The sequence below is a fragment of the Colias philodice genome, chromosome 29 (genome assembly GCF_061535455.1).
Source record: "Colias philodice isolate Cphi_HAF_F1 chromosome 29, ilColPhil1 Martin Lab GWU primary, whole genome shotgun sequence".
In the NCBI taxonomy this organism is placed as follows: Eukaryota; Metazoa; Arthropoda; class Insecta; order Lepidoptera; family Pieridae; genus Colias; species Colias philodice.
Window position 1 is genome coordinate 4703592 of NC_143114.1, and position 13903 is coordinate 4717494.

General features: G+C 35.6%; 5 protein-coding genes across 5 annotated transcripts in view; 2 read left to right on the forward strand and 3 right to left on the reverse strand.

The window, feature by feature from the left end:
- The window catches only part of Klp64D (kinesin-like protein 64D), a 153362-nt gene that overhangs the window by 11423 nt on the left and 128036 nt on the right, over window positions 1-13903 (reverse strand). The gene's annotated exons all lie outside the window — the stretch shown is intronic.
- On the forward strand, window positions 3091-5901 carry LOC149475945 (uncharacterized). The gene is made up of 3 exons (XM_089712612.1): window positions 3091-3656; window positions 3765-4769; window positions 5102-5901. The coding sequence occupies exons 2-3, from the start codon at window positions 3810-3812 to the stop codon at window positions 5594-5596; spliced, it is 1455 nt and encodes a 484-aa protein (XP_089568738.1). The 5' UTR covers window positions 3091-3656; window positions 3765-3809; the 3' UTR covers window positions 5597-5901.
- On the reverse strand, window positions 5948-7494 carry LOC149475946 (uncharacterized). Its single transcript, XM_089712506.1, has 3 exons — window positions 6841-7494; window positions 6472-6543; window positions 5948-6063 (listed from the first exon to the last, which is right to left on the reverse strand). The coding sequence occupies exons 1-3, from the start codon at window positions 7028-7030 to the stop codon at window positions 5948-5950; spliced, it is 378 nt and encodes a 125-aa protein (XP_089568632.1). The 5' UTR covers window positions 7031-7494.
- LOC149475947 (transcription initiation factor TFIID subunit 10-like) lies at window positions 7863-9683 on the reverse strand. The gene is made up of 3 exons (XM_089713001.1): window positions 9600-9683; window positions 9355-9525; window positions 7863-8858 (listed from the first exon to the last, which is right to left on the reverse strand). The coding sequence occupies exons 2-3, from the start codon at window positions 9522-9524 to the stop codon at window positions 8639-8641; spliced, it is 390 nt and encodes a 129-aa protein (XP_089569127.1). The 5' UTR covers window position 9525; window positions 9600-9683; the 3' UTR covers window positions 7863-8638.
- On the forward strand, window positions 11613-12915 carry LOC149475948 (ADP/ATP translocase). The gene has a single exon (XM_089713189.1). The coding sequence runs from the start codon at window positions 11863-11865 to the stop codon at window positions 12769-12771; it is 909 nt and encodes a 302-aa protein (XP_089569315.1). The 5' UTR covers window positions 11613-11862; the 3' UTR covers window positions 12772-12915.

Genomic DNA, 13903 nt, shown 5'->3' on the forward strand with positions numbered 1-13903 from the left:
AATATACGTTATATGTTTGTATTAGTATGTTGCAAAGTTGTATAACATGTACTGGATATTTAGAAATTTTCTTTCCGGATCACGTCAAATAATTTTGTATATTACGCAAATATTTTTCAATACATAAGTATTACCATTCCTTTTTATTAGTTATTACCATCTAGGTATTGTTAATTGATATAATATGATAGCACAAGGGTGCTTTTCCACCAGAAATGTGCTATGCAGCTATGCTATGAGCCTATGAAACTATATGTGACTGTTTCCACCAATAGTATGGCGCTGGCGGTGCGAGTGAGACGTGCATAGTGCAATGAAGATGAGCCGCTGCAAAGTAGCTGTGTGAGGAAGATGCGAAGCTCGATTTATGCATCAATAGTAGGCGATCTGAACGTAGCACGCATCCATAGCACGCATCCATAGCACGCATCCTTCCATACAAAAACATGTCTCAGCTGAGACCGTTTCCACCAGTGCTACGCTATGTGCATGAATGAATGGCACATCTGTGGTGGAAAGGCACCCTAAAAGTTTTATCAATAATAGGTACTAGTAATAAGTATGTTTTAGGGCCGATTTTTCAATCGCGAGATAAACAGTCTAATAACTACCCCTCGAATAGATTTATTCAATTATTTATCTAACTCATTACGGCTCGCCTATTTTTCAATCGTGATTTATTTGATGAATAACTATCTGACCAAATATTTCCATATTGGCAGCACTGCTCTCGGAGTGGCGAAACAAACATATTAAATTAGTCAGGTTAGAGCGGGATAGAGTCAAATCTTGCAATTTGTCAACAACCGTCATTATGACTCACGTCAGGAGTGCACTTGTCTTCTATGATTGTTGATTGTTGTTTTGATTCGAGTAAAGAGTTTGGTTAAATTTGTGTTTCAATTTATATATTTTACGATGGAAACGACATACTTAAAGGCAGCGTTCGGCAAATTTTCAATGGCATGGTCATCAGTACTATCAGAAACATCAATTTCAATATGATTTTAATTGATAATAATTATATAGAAAGAGGTTTAATCACGGACATGTATCAAGATAGACTAAGCGAGTGTATGTACTTCCCGTGTCCAAACTACGTTATTGAAACTTACTTGACGCTGGCCTACACTCAGTCCGCGCTTGCAGTTCGCCAAGGAAAGACGTGAAGCTGAATAAAGTAAAATGCCGAATTGCGCCGTTATAAACTGTAGAAACTCCACAGCTGTGAGTGGCCAAGTTAGCAGAGATGTTTCCTTCCACCGGTAAGTAATTTTCTAATCAGAATATGCACTATTTATTTTAAAATCAAATAAAGAATATTTGTGGAAAACGATCGTGACAAACACGGATACCAAATCATACGAAATGATTCGGAATACATTGCGGCTTTTACTTGGCACGGTAAAGATCGCGTCGTATGATAACAAGCAATGAATAGCGTCTTCTCATTTTTCTGTTCTCATTTTTCTGTCCAATTTTGTGGTTAGTGATGTTCATTTGATGCAACAGTTCTCGATTCTAATCGATTTTATAATCGAACAGAAAAATGATAATTTGTAGGAGCAATTTTTCAGAAAAAAAGGCATAGATTTTTTTTGTCATTTAATACGACTTGACCTAGAACTTTTAAGTATTTTAATACAAAGGTACTAAAAATAAATATTACGACATGGACGCCATTAGTTAAAGTGTCATCTTGGGAGTTTTTTAAGAAAACTCCTTATTGCTTAGACTATGTTTGTTTTTTCAGTTTTCCAAGTAACCCGAACATAAAAGGAAAATGGATCGATGCAACGGGACATAAAGATTGATTGATTGACAGTTTCATTACTTTCTTTCGATGGCCTCTCTAGTACGTAGTACATGGTAACTCAATGGGCATATGTAAGAAAAAGCTAAAACACATTAGTTTACTTGTTAGAATATTAAAAGGTTTATAACTTTATTTTATCATCCCTCTGTCTATGGTAATTATCATTTTTCTGTCTTGAATCGATTTAGTAATCGATTACGATTCATTTATTTGACTACCTCTTAGACATAGATCTAGTTTGATCTGATTTCTTTCGATTTACTTCGATGGGATAGGACGATACTAGAATCGCCGCGCGAGTGGCGGCCTAATCGATTTAGCGTAAAATGAAATTAACATCACTAAAAAGCGCTCGTGACGTCATAACGCGTCAAGGTCAGTACAAAAAATATGACACGCTTGGTTTTCATACAGATCGCGGTACTTGCGTTGTCTACTTAAATATACATGTCTGTGGGTTTAATTGTTAATAATTCTACGCTCTATGTTATGACATACGAAAATATCTCAAATTTGACGCGTCAGTTGTCAACTCAAACGCCTAACAGTCGAATAGCGCGCTATCTGGCCGTTGGAGCGGCAAATAGATTTATTCCTCAAATAACGTAGTTATTCGATAGATAAGTCCTATTCGTCTATTGAAAAATTGAATATTTTGTTAACTGAAGAATAAAGTCTATCTAGCTGTTTATCTGGGCATTGAAAAATCGGCCCTTATAGTTATAACTTATAATTCTCACCTATCGCCTATCGGGGCCTTGCTCGACTCCATCTTGCCCAGCCACCCAATCATACCAACTTCAATAGAAAATCTCTCTGGCTAGATTTACGGACATCCATACAGGCTGTAATGTTATTTATAATTATTGTTGTATGATAAAAATGATAATACAAGCGTTCCGTCCGGCGTTGGCCGCTTAAACAAATATAAAACCTCATAGGATTTTCGGTTTCACTAATAAGTAGGTAGTTTGTTATTTACCTAAACAATTATTTCATCTGAATTTCATAAGCAATATAAGGGCACCCGTACACGGACCGCTTCAAGCAGTTGAAACCGACGGCTTGAAGCCGCGACCGCGCGATGAACTAGAAGACTTCTATCTAAGACATTCATTCACGGCCACAGCAGTCGCGGCCGCTTCAATCCGTCAACTGCGCGGTTAATGATAGCGACAACCTTGACAACTCGAGCAGTTAACGACCGACCGCTCGAGCAGTCCATGAACGTCGCTCGGCCGTTAACTGCTCGAGCTGCCCGTGTATAGCGGCTCTTATAAATTATATCTAATATTTCATAAAGAATTTTTGACATAATATTATACCCTCATAGGAGGCCCGCCGCCCGGGTCTTTGCGTGGGAACATTAGTGGCTGATAAGAAGTTAAACATAAGATGCACCATAATATTAATTTATATTCTTTTAAACAACTTTTCTTCAGCAAACCTTTCGCGTGTCACCCTAGTGTCACCATTTGACTTTCGTCTTGTTTTTTTTTAATTATTTTTAACAATTCTTCTTGATTATGAACATAAACAAATTAGGCCAAACAAATGAGGACATACGTCATACTTAATTAATTTTATTTATTAATTATTAGAAATATTCTTTCTTTTTACGTTGATGTGGGAACTGGGAAGGTATTATTTTCTAATCATTATAAATTAATATTTTTACATTGCATATTTAGGTAAATATTTATCGTCTTTTTGCACGTTTAGGTCACGAATTAAGTTCTATCAATAATTTGTCATCAATCAATGTTGTCATAATCGATTGATAAATAATCAAAACATACTGGTAGAAATATACTAAAATTTACAAAATGAAATTTAAAAGGTATATATCATAAATTCCAGTAATTATCAGATATGAATTTACTAGGCTTTAGCAGCTTCAGCTTCACGTTCTACTGAACATTCCTTAAAAACCGCTAATTATTTTCAGTTAAAACTATGGTACCTTCAGGTACATGCAGATAATTCGATCCTCATGCCACCACGCTGTCATAGAAAGAAATGCGGCAGAAAATACCCCCATGCATTTGTATCTTCACCACGACCATGTGTTGACAGCCTGCACCTACCTCTAGACTTTTATCTGCCCCATCACATGTTCTACCCACCACCGTATTATCACGCACCCTTCATAAGGCACGAATACATCTGCGAATGTCCCGAAAGCCCCACAGTAAGCGGTCACAGTTCCATAGATTACATGGCAGCTAATCATAATAGACCTGCTGATAAACACAAAATATGCCCGGGAAATTGCACGCCACCTGAAGTAACTGATCCTCAACATGATCAATTAGTTCACAACGATAATAGAGCACAGAGACACGCACAAGTACCGTATACACCGTCAACATATAATGAACAACCACCGCAGTATCCTAATAACCCAGAGACCTCTGTAAGAAATGATCGCCAGAGATACGTAGAAAAAACTGATCAGCAGCATATAAACTTCGAAGAAGAAGAGTCTGTCTCATACCCTCATGGTACATACCAACAGATGACAAGAGCGCAAGAAAGAACTGGCTATAAAGAGCAAATTGACTCATATCCTAGAAGAGAAAAAGAAGTACCTATAGGAGAGCGGAATGCTACATACACAACATTGGAATCTGATCCAGGAACGCATAATCCACAACGTCCATTGACCAAAAATCCTGATACAAACACATTTCATCAATCAGTTAATCCTTCTTCCCAACAGATAGATTCACCTGGACACCATAATTTTCAAGGACCGCCTCCTCAATATACAGATACATTAGATGTTTCACTACCCCATTATTCCCTTCCACCTAGTTCCTGCTGTAAAAACCAACGATTCTCGGATTCACAAAGAACAATCAATTCTGAACGGACACCAAGCCCGCAAAATAATTCTGGGTTTAGACGTTACCAAGATTCCACTCCTGACCCAATAAGAAGATTTCAAGATGTAAGTTGAATTGATAATCTTAATAAAGATCAATGCACACGTGGATTTACTAAAGGCTAACCTATACGTGCCTAAACTAAGTGGCATATTGTACTTCATATTATGCGTCCTCTCTATTTAGTTATGTCGTTGGTAACGTGGCTATAGCCAAACTCTTGTTCTTCATCATGCTGATGAATCGATAAATATTTAATCAGTATCAGAATATCTGATGTTATTTGTAGTATCCATTATCTCATGGTTTCCATAGCAGCCTAATTTGCAAGAAAACTGCGGTTTTATGCAAGGCATTGACCAAATAATGAATAATTAAGTTATTCTTTAAATTTCAGAGTACCATAGAACCTAGATACCCGATGGCATCTGATTCCAATCCACCTCCATGCTGCGCAAAGGCATTCGACCAAAGAAAGGACAATAAACCACCTCTGTCCAAAGGTATGAGTGGAGCTCATAGACCAGGCTTCGTATTCAATGAAAATACAGACCACACACATGATTTATCTGCTAAAGGGTGTATGTCCAACGGGTCGGGTTGTATGCACGGCATAACCAGCATAATGCCAAAGGCCACACAGATACAAGAAAAGTTACCACAGCTAGAGGAAAAAACGTCTACATGTTCTTGCAAGGAGAGCAAAAAGATTCAAAAAGGAGGACCAAAAAGTAAAGAAAAGAAAGAGGCTGCTACTGACGTAAGTCACTCGGCTTCGAATTTGAGAAACCAGAGATTTTGTTCATGTAGATATCCACCTGCGTTCGGACAGTTTAGTTGTTCAGGGAATATTACGGGATCATGCATGTGTAATGAACAAAATTTTCAATAGATTTAAATTTGTAAATTAGTTTTCGAGTGCCTAAATTTTAATTGTAAATTAAAACAGTTTCAAACATAATAGTTTAGTGCATCTGTGTCAACTTGAATTGGTGGGAAATAGAAAAAAAAAAACTTTTTTGCAAAGAAAAAGTCAAAATATATGTGCAGCTCTATAAAACTCATGATTCTGAATATTTGTGTCTTAATCTTGGTTTTAATAATAACGAAAAATAAAACACCCATTTGTATGTCATAACATGTTTTAATAAAATAATGCACCACAATTCCTAGATATTGTTTTTCTTACAAAAAAGATATGACGTCAACTTTTCAGAACTTTAAAAGACGGAAAGAAAGAGATTTAATTTCTGTTGGTATTCGGTTTTATTTTTCCACATTTCAAAGTTTTTTGTTGCGTTTTAAACACAGTTTTAAGCTTTATATTTTTCCCAGGCTTCGTTTGATGTTCTACAACATCTGTAGGGTAGGAAATTAATTATAAAATGGTGCGCATTCTATAATATTTAAATATTTTAAATGACTGACTACAAAAAAGTCTCCAGCATCAAAAATCTAGAAGTTACTATTTTAAAAGTTATAGGTACTTACCTACAAAAAAGGCAATAAATTTGTTTGATAAATAATTTTATATTTAACTAACTACCTACTAAGTATAAAATGTAACGGATTTTTTTTTCAGTTTGCTCGTGCCCCGTTGTCGCCCTTTTTATTCGAGTTATAGAGTATGTACTGGGTCGTGATACGACAACGAACAATATTTAAACCATTATTTAAACTAATTTAACTAGCATTCAAATCTAAGAATTTTTATAAGTTCGGAAAATTAACTACTTTATATTTTCGGAAAATATAAAAGTTGATAACCTTTTTCAGACCACGTCAACTTTTTGGAAGGATTATCTGAGGGTTTGTCATCACTCTTTTTATAGTCTTGATCTGAAAAATGAAAATGAAAAATTCTTATTTATAAAGCATTAATTGATTGCTTTAAAGTCTTAAAGCAAGTATAGTCATACCACAGACATGTACTAATATTATAAAGCTCAATAGTTTGTTTGAACGCGCTAATCTCAGGAACTACTGGTCCGATTTCAAAAATTCTTTCGGTGTAAGATAGCCCATTTATCGAGGAAGGCTATAGGCTATATATCATCATGGTAAGACCAACAGGAGCGGAGCAATGCGGGTGAAACCGCGGAGCACAGCTAGTACAAAATCTAAGTAATACCTAACCATGTAATTTCTCCAACTGTGACCTCAGAGGCTGTATAAATACTCGTATAGGATGATTATCATTTGCAAAACCATGTTTCGTCATATCAACTGAAGCTGTTTCCTTGTAACATATCTTCTGGAGGAACTTCTTGGTTTGAGCGGACATAGTACTATTATGAGCATGGCCTTGCTTGCGTTTTGTAGCCATATTTAATTTAAGCACTTTTCTTATTAACTTTTCATTATAAATTTATACAGAACAAAATATTTTGTATAGAAGAGGTGCATGTTGTGACAGTATAATCAATTTTGAAGTTTTTGGTCATGTTCTACGAGTTTATAGTTTGATAGAATTTTTATAGAGGTAAAGAGGAATGTTATAGATTCTCTTATTAGGACCGGGACATTGTGGCTTCGTTTTTTTTGTGGTGTTTTTAGAATTCACGTTACATTAAGCCCGGCCGTACACGGAACTGCGGAGCGACGTACGCGGTCGGTCGTTGACTGCTCGAGCTGTCGCTACAAACCGCAGAATTGACGTCTTGAAGCGGTCGCGACTGCTCAAGCAGTCCGTGTACGGCAGTGTATGTCTATAGTTCACCGCGCGGTCGCGGCTTCAATCCGTCGGTCTCAACTGCTTGAAGCGGTCCGTGTACGGCCGCCCTATTTCTTTAAATCAGGGGGATTACCATGATGTCATATAGCAGCACTCAGCACACAGCATTTACTAATGCTAATATTTAATAATTGCTAATATTTATTTTTATTTTAATACTAGCGGTCCGCCCCGGCTTCGCCCGTGGTACATATTTATGTTTTCTCTACATAAGAACCATCCTGGTACTTCAAGGAATATAATAAAAAAAGAATTATCGAAATCGGTCCACCCGTTCTCGAGTTATGCGCTTACCAACACATTTTGCGATTCATTTTTATATTATAGATTTATATTTGACACGAAAGTCGAATTCAATATACCTTAGTATGTAACATAGAAAAAAAAATGTTGTTTTTAGGTCAGTTAAAAATAAAAAAACACCTTTACGAATATCTATATCATTTATTTATAATCTTAATTCACTAAAATAACACTTGTCACATAAAAACTAAACAAATACAAAAATTTTAAAATGCGCGGCCGAGGTTTCTTTAAAAAAAGTACGCATTATTCCTCAATCATCACTATGCTTTTGTTTTTTTTTTTATAAATGGTTAGATTTAGATGTCTTATTCAGCAGCCGTATTATGACCTCGTATTTCCAGACAGTTTACGCGGTGAATTGAACTGACTGGCAAATTCATAGTATATTCGCAATAACCAGCCATGGTTAATAATTATGGTATTATATGAATTTGCCAGTCAGTACAATTCACCGCGTAAACTGGCTGGGAATAAGGACATATATGACATGTTAGATAAAATTGTTAGAAATACATGGGTCATTTATTAAATAAAGATTATATTTCAAATGTATTTTCTACTTGCTTTCTCTTCAATATTTTTAGTCGCTAAGATTTTTTTTATAATATCGTACTCACTTAATTTTATTATTGATTAGTCTTTTAAAAGTAAAATTTGATGTTATCTAGTTCAACAAAACAGTGTGAAGGCATAACATACATCTTTTTTACCTGCCAAAGTAAAAATTTTGTGAAAAAAAAAAACATCAGAACCCAACCACCTATAAACTAATAACTTTTAACAATAGGATAAACGCACATATATCCAATGTAACTTTAAATTAACGTATTACATTGAAACCGTACTTGGCCCACCAAAAACCTGCGTATTGAGACTCAGTCTATAAAAAATATCTCATACAAAATAATGTGGTTTTTTCGCAATAATTCCATATTCCTGTAACGCTGGCACTAAGTCCTCCATTGTCATGATATATTTCTTTTCTTTCGGCCCCTTTTGGTTTTTCGAACTCTGCGCTAGCTGGCTTGAAGTACGCATTTTGCAATGCTGTAACGCGTCATTGGCTATGTCTGATAAGAACTTCTGGGACGCTAATGCAATGAGACGGATCAATCTGTAATTTTAGTTGTTTTTGATTAGCAATATGTTGGTAATTCTTTTATGTTGTTATTGTTGTGGGTTAGAAAGAAATGTTTGTTTCATTAATACTAATATCATTTTACAATAATTTTATGTGTAAAATTATCTGACATATATTTTTACACAAAAATTTATGATTTTTGTTTATCTACTTAAAGCATAATCATTTATAAGTAACATATTAATAGTTTCTTCATAAAAAACGGATTATCATCTTCCCTTTACTATATTTGAAGAACTATGTACTTTGTTGAACTTTTGAAGTATCAAAAGGATGAGGAAGTAGATAAAACCTATTTTCATTCAAATTTAGTATCGTCCTTGATCTTGTCGTATTGTAAAGAACAGAATAATACATTTCCTATACTCAAAAAGTGAACAGTTCATTGTCGTAAACTTGCTTATGTAAATGTACAAAAATACCAAGAAAATATTATAAATAACTTCACATTATTAAACGTATGACTAACCTGGGATCCTGAGATTCGAAGCCAGACATATTCAGGTAATAAGCGACAACTGAATCAGGTATGGATGGAGTATAATTATCTAGTTGTAACAAGAAGTCACTCAAAGCATGCCCGACGCCGTTGTCTTCCTCCATACCGACGGACGGGGAGTTCATACGACTCATCTGCATGCTAATGAAAATTATTTATATTCTAACTATTATTAAAAACATAAACGAAACGTAATTTATAAATAAAAAGCTCACCCTTGCGATCACAGTTGATGAAAGTAGGTAATAAACTAAAGAGTTTTATTGATGTCAAATGACGTTTGGTGCCATCATAGACAATGTTCAGATGTTTTTCATTTTTGTACTTTATTGAAACAAAATGCAATCTAATAATGAAAATTAGGAAAGGGAATTAAGTACTTAATATCAGCCTTTGAATGTGTAACCAATTGATTAAATAATGTTATTAAAATTATAATTATAAATATATATTTTTTGAATACGCTACGCGTATAAAAGTGCAAAATTAACTCATATTTTAATACACCGTACTACGATTTTTAACATAAGTACATATACTTTTTATTATTATTTTTAAAAGTAAAATAAAAATATTTACGACTTTCAAATAAACCTAAAGCGTCTTATTTACGGTCCATCTTGACGTACGTCCCGCCAAGGTCATACACGATGCACGACGCAAAACGACAGTGAATAGCGTTGACGTACGTCAATAATTATTATTATTATCTTGCTGGATGTGCACGACCAACTTTTCATCCAGCAAGCACCCCCACCACCGCGAACGTCGTGCAGATGGACAGTGAATAGGCTTGCTGTACAGCAGATCAGTGTTGCCAACAGAAATTAATGTAAATACTTGGAAACGTGGCCTATTGATATGATTTTTTTGTGATAACTTAGTGAGTAGTGAGTGCATGAACAAGCAAGAAACAGTTATTTTATATTTTTATGTACACAGGAAATACCCAATTATCATTACTTTTGGATCAACCTAGTACACATGGACAGTTTATATTCAGAAGTTATTATTTTAAAAGAACTCCAAGGCGAATTGTTGAATAACACAGATTTTATGCAAAAGTCCACTGCAGAAAAATGGCAATTTATTTAAAAAAAAATGTCTTGACGAATTTGTTTGTTTAAAAAAAATGATTAGCTATATACTCTCTGTTCCCGCCACTTCAGCATTTACTGAAAGAGTCTTTTCGGTCATTAATGTGAAGTGGCGGGAAGAGAGAAACCGAGCTTCATTAAAAATTAATTAAAAATGAGCTCTTGAAATATATAAATTTAGATTTGGAATGTTTGGATTCATATAATTCATTTAAAAATAATGAAAAATTCTTAGTTACTGCAAAAAGTACAAAAAAATACATTTTTAAAAATATTTATTTACTCTTTATTTACCTCCTTTAAAATCAGATATACTCTATTTCTTCAAATAAAAGTTGGCAACCCTAGCCATGCTTGATGCGCGCACGATCGTCAGTAGGATACATCCAGCACCGCGGCCTTGAGCCGACGTACGTCGGGGATTGACCGTGAATAAGACGCTTAAGTTATGACTGAGCAATTTTCATTTAACAATATTTTCTCACATGATAACACTTCGGAATAACGTTCCATTATTTCATAACCACATTTTGATTAGTTACAAAAATATACATTCATTCCTATATTACTTTTATGACATAAATATTACTTAACTTAATGTTATTTTAGTTCTTGTATAAAATATAAAATGTAATTGAATACATTTTTAGTCAGATAACCACGAAAAATTAATTACATTCAAACACGCTTAGTGCGAAACGAAACGCAGAATACATCAGTAATACCATGTGTTGTGTAAGGTCCCAAAAGTGTGGAAAGTTGGCCAAATTGTGACTATTTATGATAAATTTATCTACTAAAAAGGAAATATGCTAAAATTATTAAAATTTATGAATCTATCTTGTATTATATAATTTATTATGAAAGCTGTTATTTCTATGGTCATGTTCATATCTAGAAGGTCACGCCTGAGGAATGTCAATAACTAAGTACGATAAACTATCTTTAAATGAGTAAGAGATGCTTAAAAGTAAAACCATCTCTTATTAGGAGTAAAAACTAGCACAATTGACCGCAAACTATTAACGTGTTTAAAGTTTGCAATAATGTTGCCCACGTGAATAAACGGTGGGGAGAATAAAGAAAACGTTCAACAACATTGACCTCGTGGTATCTGCCGTCAGGTTGGCAACCCTACCCCTTCCTTCCTTCTTTTGCGCCGCTCCTCTAGGCAGAACTGCGAGAGAACGTGATCGATCGAATTTCAAAAAAGGCACACACCTACCCCTGTGCTCCCCGAGATCACGAAATTGCTCTATATCTCCTGATTAAAACATCGGGAGTTAGTGATTCGTGATTTTTCAATATAGTGTGTGTTTGAGATTTCACCTAAACGCCCTCGCGGCGATTACCTAACGAAGAACCCACCTAATTGAAAAAAATGTCAGGAAAGGGATTAGCAGATCCGGTCGCGTTCGCGAAGGACTTCATCGCCGGTGGTGTGTCCGCCGCCGTCTCCAAGACCGCGGTAGCGCCCATCGAACGTGTAAAACTGCTCCTGCAGGTGCAGCACGTCAGCAAGCAGATCTCCGCGGACCAGCGCTACAAGGGTATCGTCGACGCCTTCATCCGCATTCCCAAGGAACAAGGTTTCCTATCGTTCTGGCGCGGTAACTTCGCCAACGTCATCAGGTATTTCCCCACACAAGCGCTCAACTTCGCGTTCAAGGACAAGTACAAGCAGGTGTTCCTCGGTGGAGTCGACAAGAACACGCAGTTCTGGCGTTACTTCGCCGGTAACCTCGCCTCCGGTGGTGCTGCCGGTGCGACTTCCCTCTGCTTCGTGTACCCGCTCGACTTCGCCCGTACCCGTCTCGCCGCCGACGTCGGAAAGGGCGATGGCCAACGTGAATTCAGCGGTCTCGGAAACTGCATCTCGAAAATCTTCAAATCCGATGGCCTTACGGGTCTGTACAGAGGATTCGGTGTGTCCGTACAAGGTATCATCATCTACCGTGCGGCGTACTTCGGTTTCTACGACACCGCCCGCGGCATGTTGCCCGACCCCAAGAACACCCCCATCGTCATCAGCTGGGCCATCGCTCAAACCGTCACGACAGTCGCCGGAATCATCTCATATCCGTTCGACACGGTCCGTAGGCGCATGATGATGCAGTCTGGCCGCGCCAAGGCTGACGTGCTCTACAAGAACACCATTCACTGCTGGGCTACCATCGCCAAGACGGAGGGAGGCTCTGCGTTCTTCAAGGGTGCCTTCTCCAACGTACTCAGAGGCACTGGTGGTGCTTTCGTACTTGTCTTATACGATGAGATCAAGAAACTCCTTTAAATGTAAGAATTGTTACCATCATTTCAAATGGTGATTTAAAATCGCTACAATAGCCACTCCTTTGAAATCATGTATTATTAGATCAATAATGCATCCTAGTAACTTATTTTTAGTTAAATAAAGTGTTATTCGATGATTCCAGTTTGTAATTGTTTCATTGAAAAATTTCATGTTATATAACATCTGATATTCTAACAATGTTCAATCATCAACTTAAAAATCAATGTAATGCAGACAATTGAATATCATTCTGCATTCCAAATTTAGAATCTTATTTTTCTTTTTCATGCATTGTTATGTGCCAGTGATGTTATGTAACATTTTCTGTCATGTGTTAGGCCAAGGTTTCAAAGTACAGATTAAAAAAAGCATCTCATTGATCTAGCATTGATGTTATGTAATTAAATGTTTCAGGCAGCATAACCTATCTTATTATGTAACCTGTGTAGTGAATTTGCAAACATTCTGCTGTATAAAATTGTGATTATACTGTTATGTAACAGGCTTGTATGTTTCTGTGAGTGTAATGGTGGCCCACATTGCAATCATTTGGTAGGAATCAATGTATGTTAGTAGGTGTGGACCAGAAACATCTTTCAACTGCTCGGGTGTGAGTTTTTTAAAGAAAATTCATGCAAGACGAGTAAATAAAATGATAGTAATTAATAAATTGTTTTTTTATTGCTGTTACACTTATAGTTTTTCCTTACAATTTTTTATACATTTCAATAGAAACATTTTTTAAATACAATTTTTTTGTCAATTTGAACAGTAGAACAGATATGTTAAAGTAAATATAATTTTTTTTCTTAGACTAAAATTAAATTATTCACACTACACATAGGTTTCTTAAAAAATGGTACTTGATAATTCCTAATACAAGAATGAAAAATAAATTTAATTGGCTGCCTGAACTTTATTCATTAGAAATTATAAGAAAAGAGCTAATTACATAGGACATTAACTTTTAAATTAGAGTAAATAATAATTTAATTGATTATTACATAACTACATTTAGACCAAATTTTAATGGCCAATTACTAGACTATTAAATTAAATGGCATAAAATTTTAAGAAATAATGCATTCTTTATTAGGTACCCCATAGAAATAAAAGCAAGAATGCATTTTTA

Coding starts and splice junctions, on each gene's coding strand:
- LOC149475945 (XM_089712612.1), top strand. CDS start 3,810: ATGCCACCACGCTGTCATAGAAAGAAATGCGGCAGAAAATACCCCCAT. Junction 4,770..5,101: donor CAATAAGAAGATTTCAAGAT/GTAAGTTGAATT, acceptor TTTAAATTTCAG/AGTACCATAGAACCTAGATA.
- LOC149475946 (XM_089712506.1), bottom strand. CDS start 7,030: ATGGCTACAAAACGCAAGCAAGGCCATGCTCATAATAGTACTATGTCC. Junction 6,544..6,840: donor ACAGTTGGAGAAATTACATG/GTTAGGTATTAC, acceptor TTCATTTTTCAG/ATCAAGACTATAAAAAGAGT. Junction 6,064..6,471: donor GTTGACGTGGTCTGAAAAAG/GTTATCAACTTT, acceptor CCTACCCTACAG/ATGTTGTAGAACATCAAACG.
- LOC149475947 (XM_089713001.1), bottom strand. CDS start 9,524: ATGCAGATGAGTCGTATGAACTCCCCGTCCGTCGGTATGGAGGAAGAC. Junction 8,859..9,354: donor TTCGAATCTCAGGATCCCAG/GTTAGTCATACG, acceptor CTAAAATTACAG/ATTGATCCGTCTCATTGCAT.
- LOC149475948 (XM_089713189.1), top strand. CDS start 11,863: ATGTCAGGAAAGGGATTAGCAGATCCGGTCGCGTTCGCGAAGGACTTC.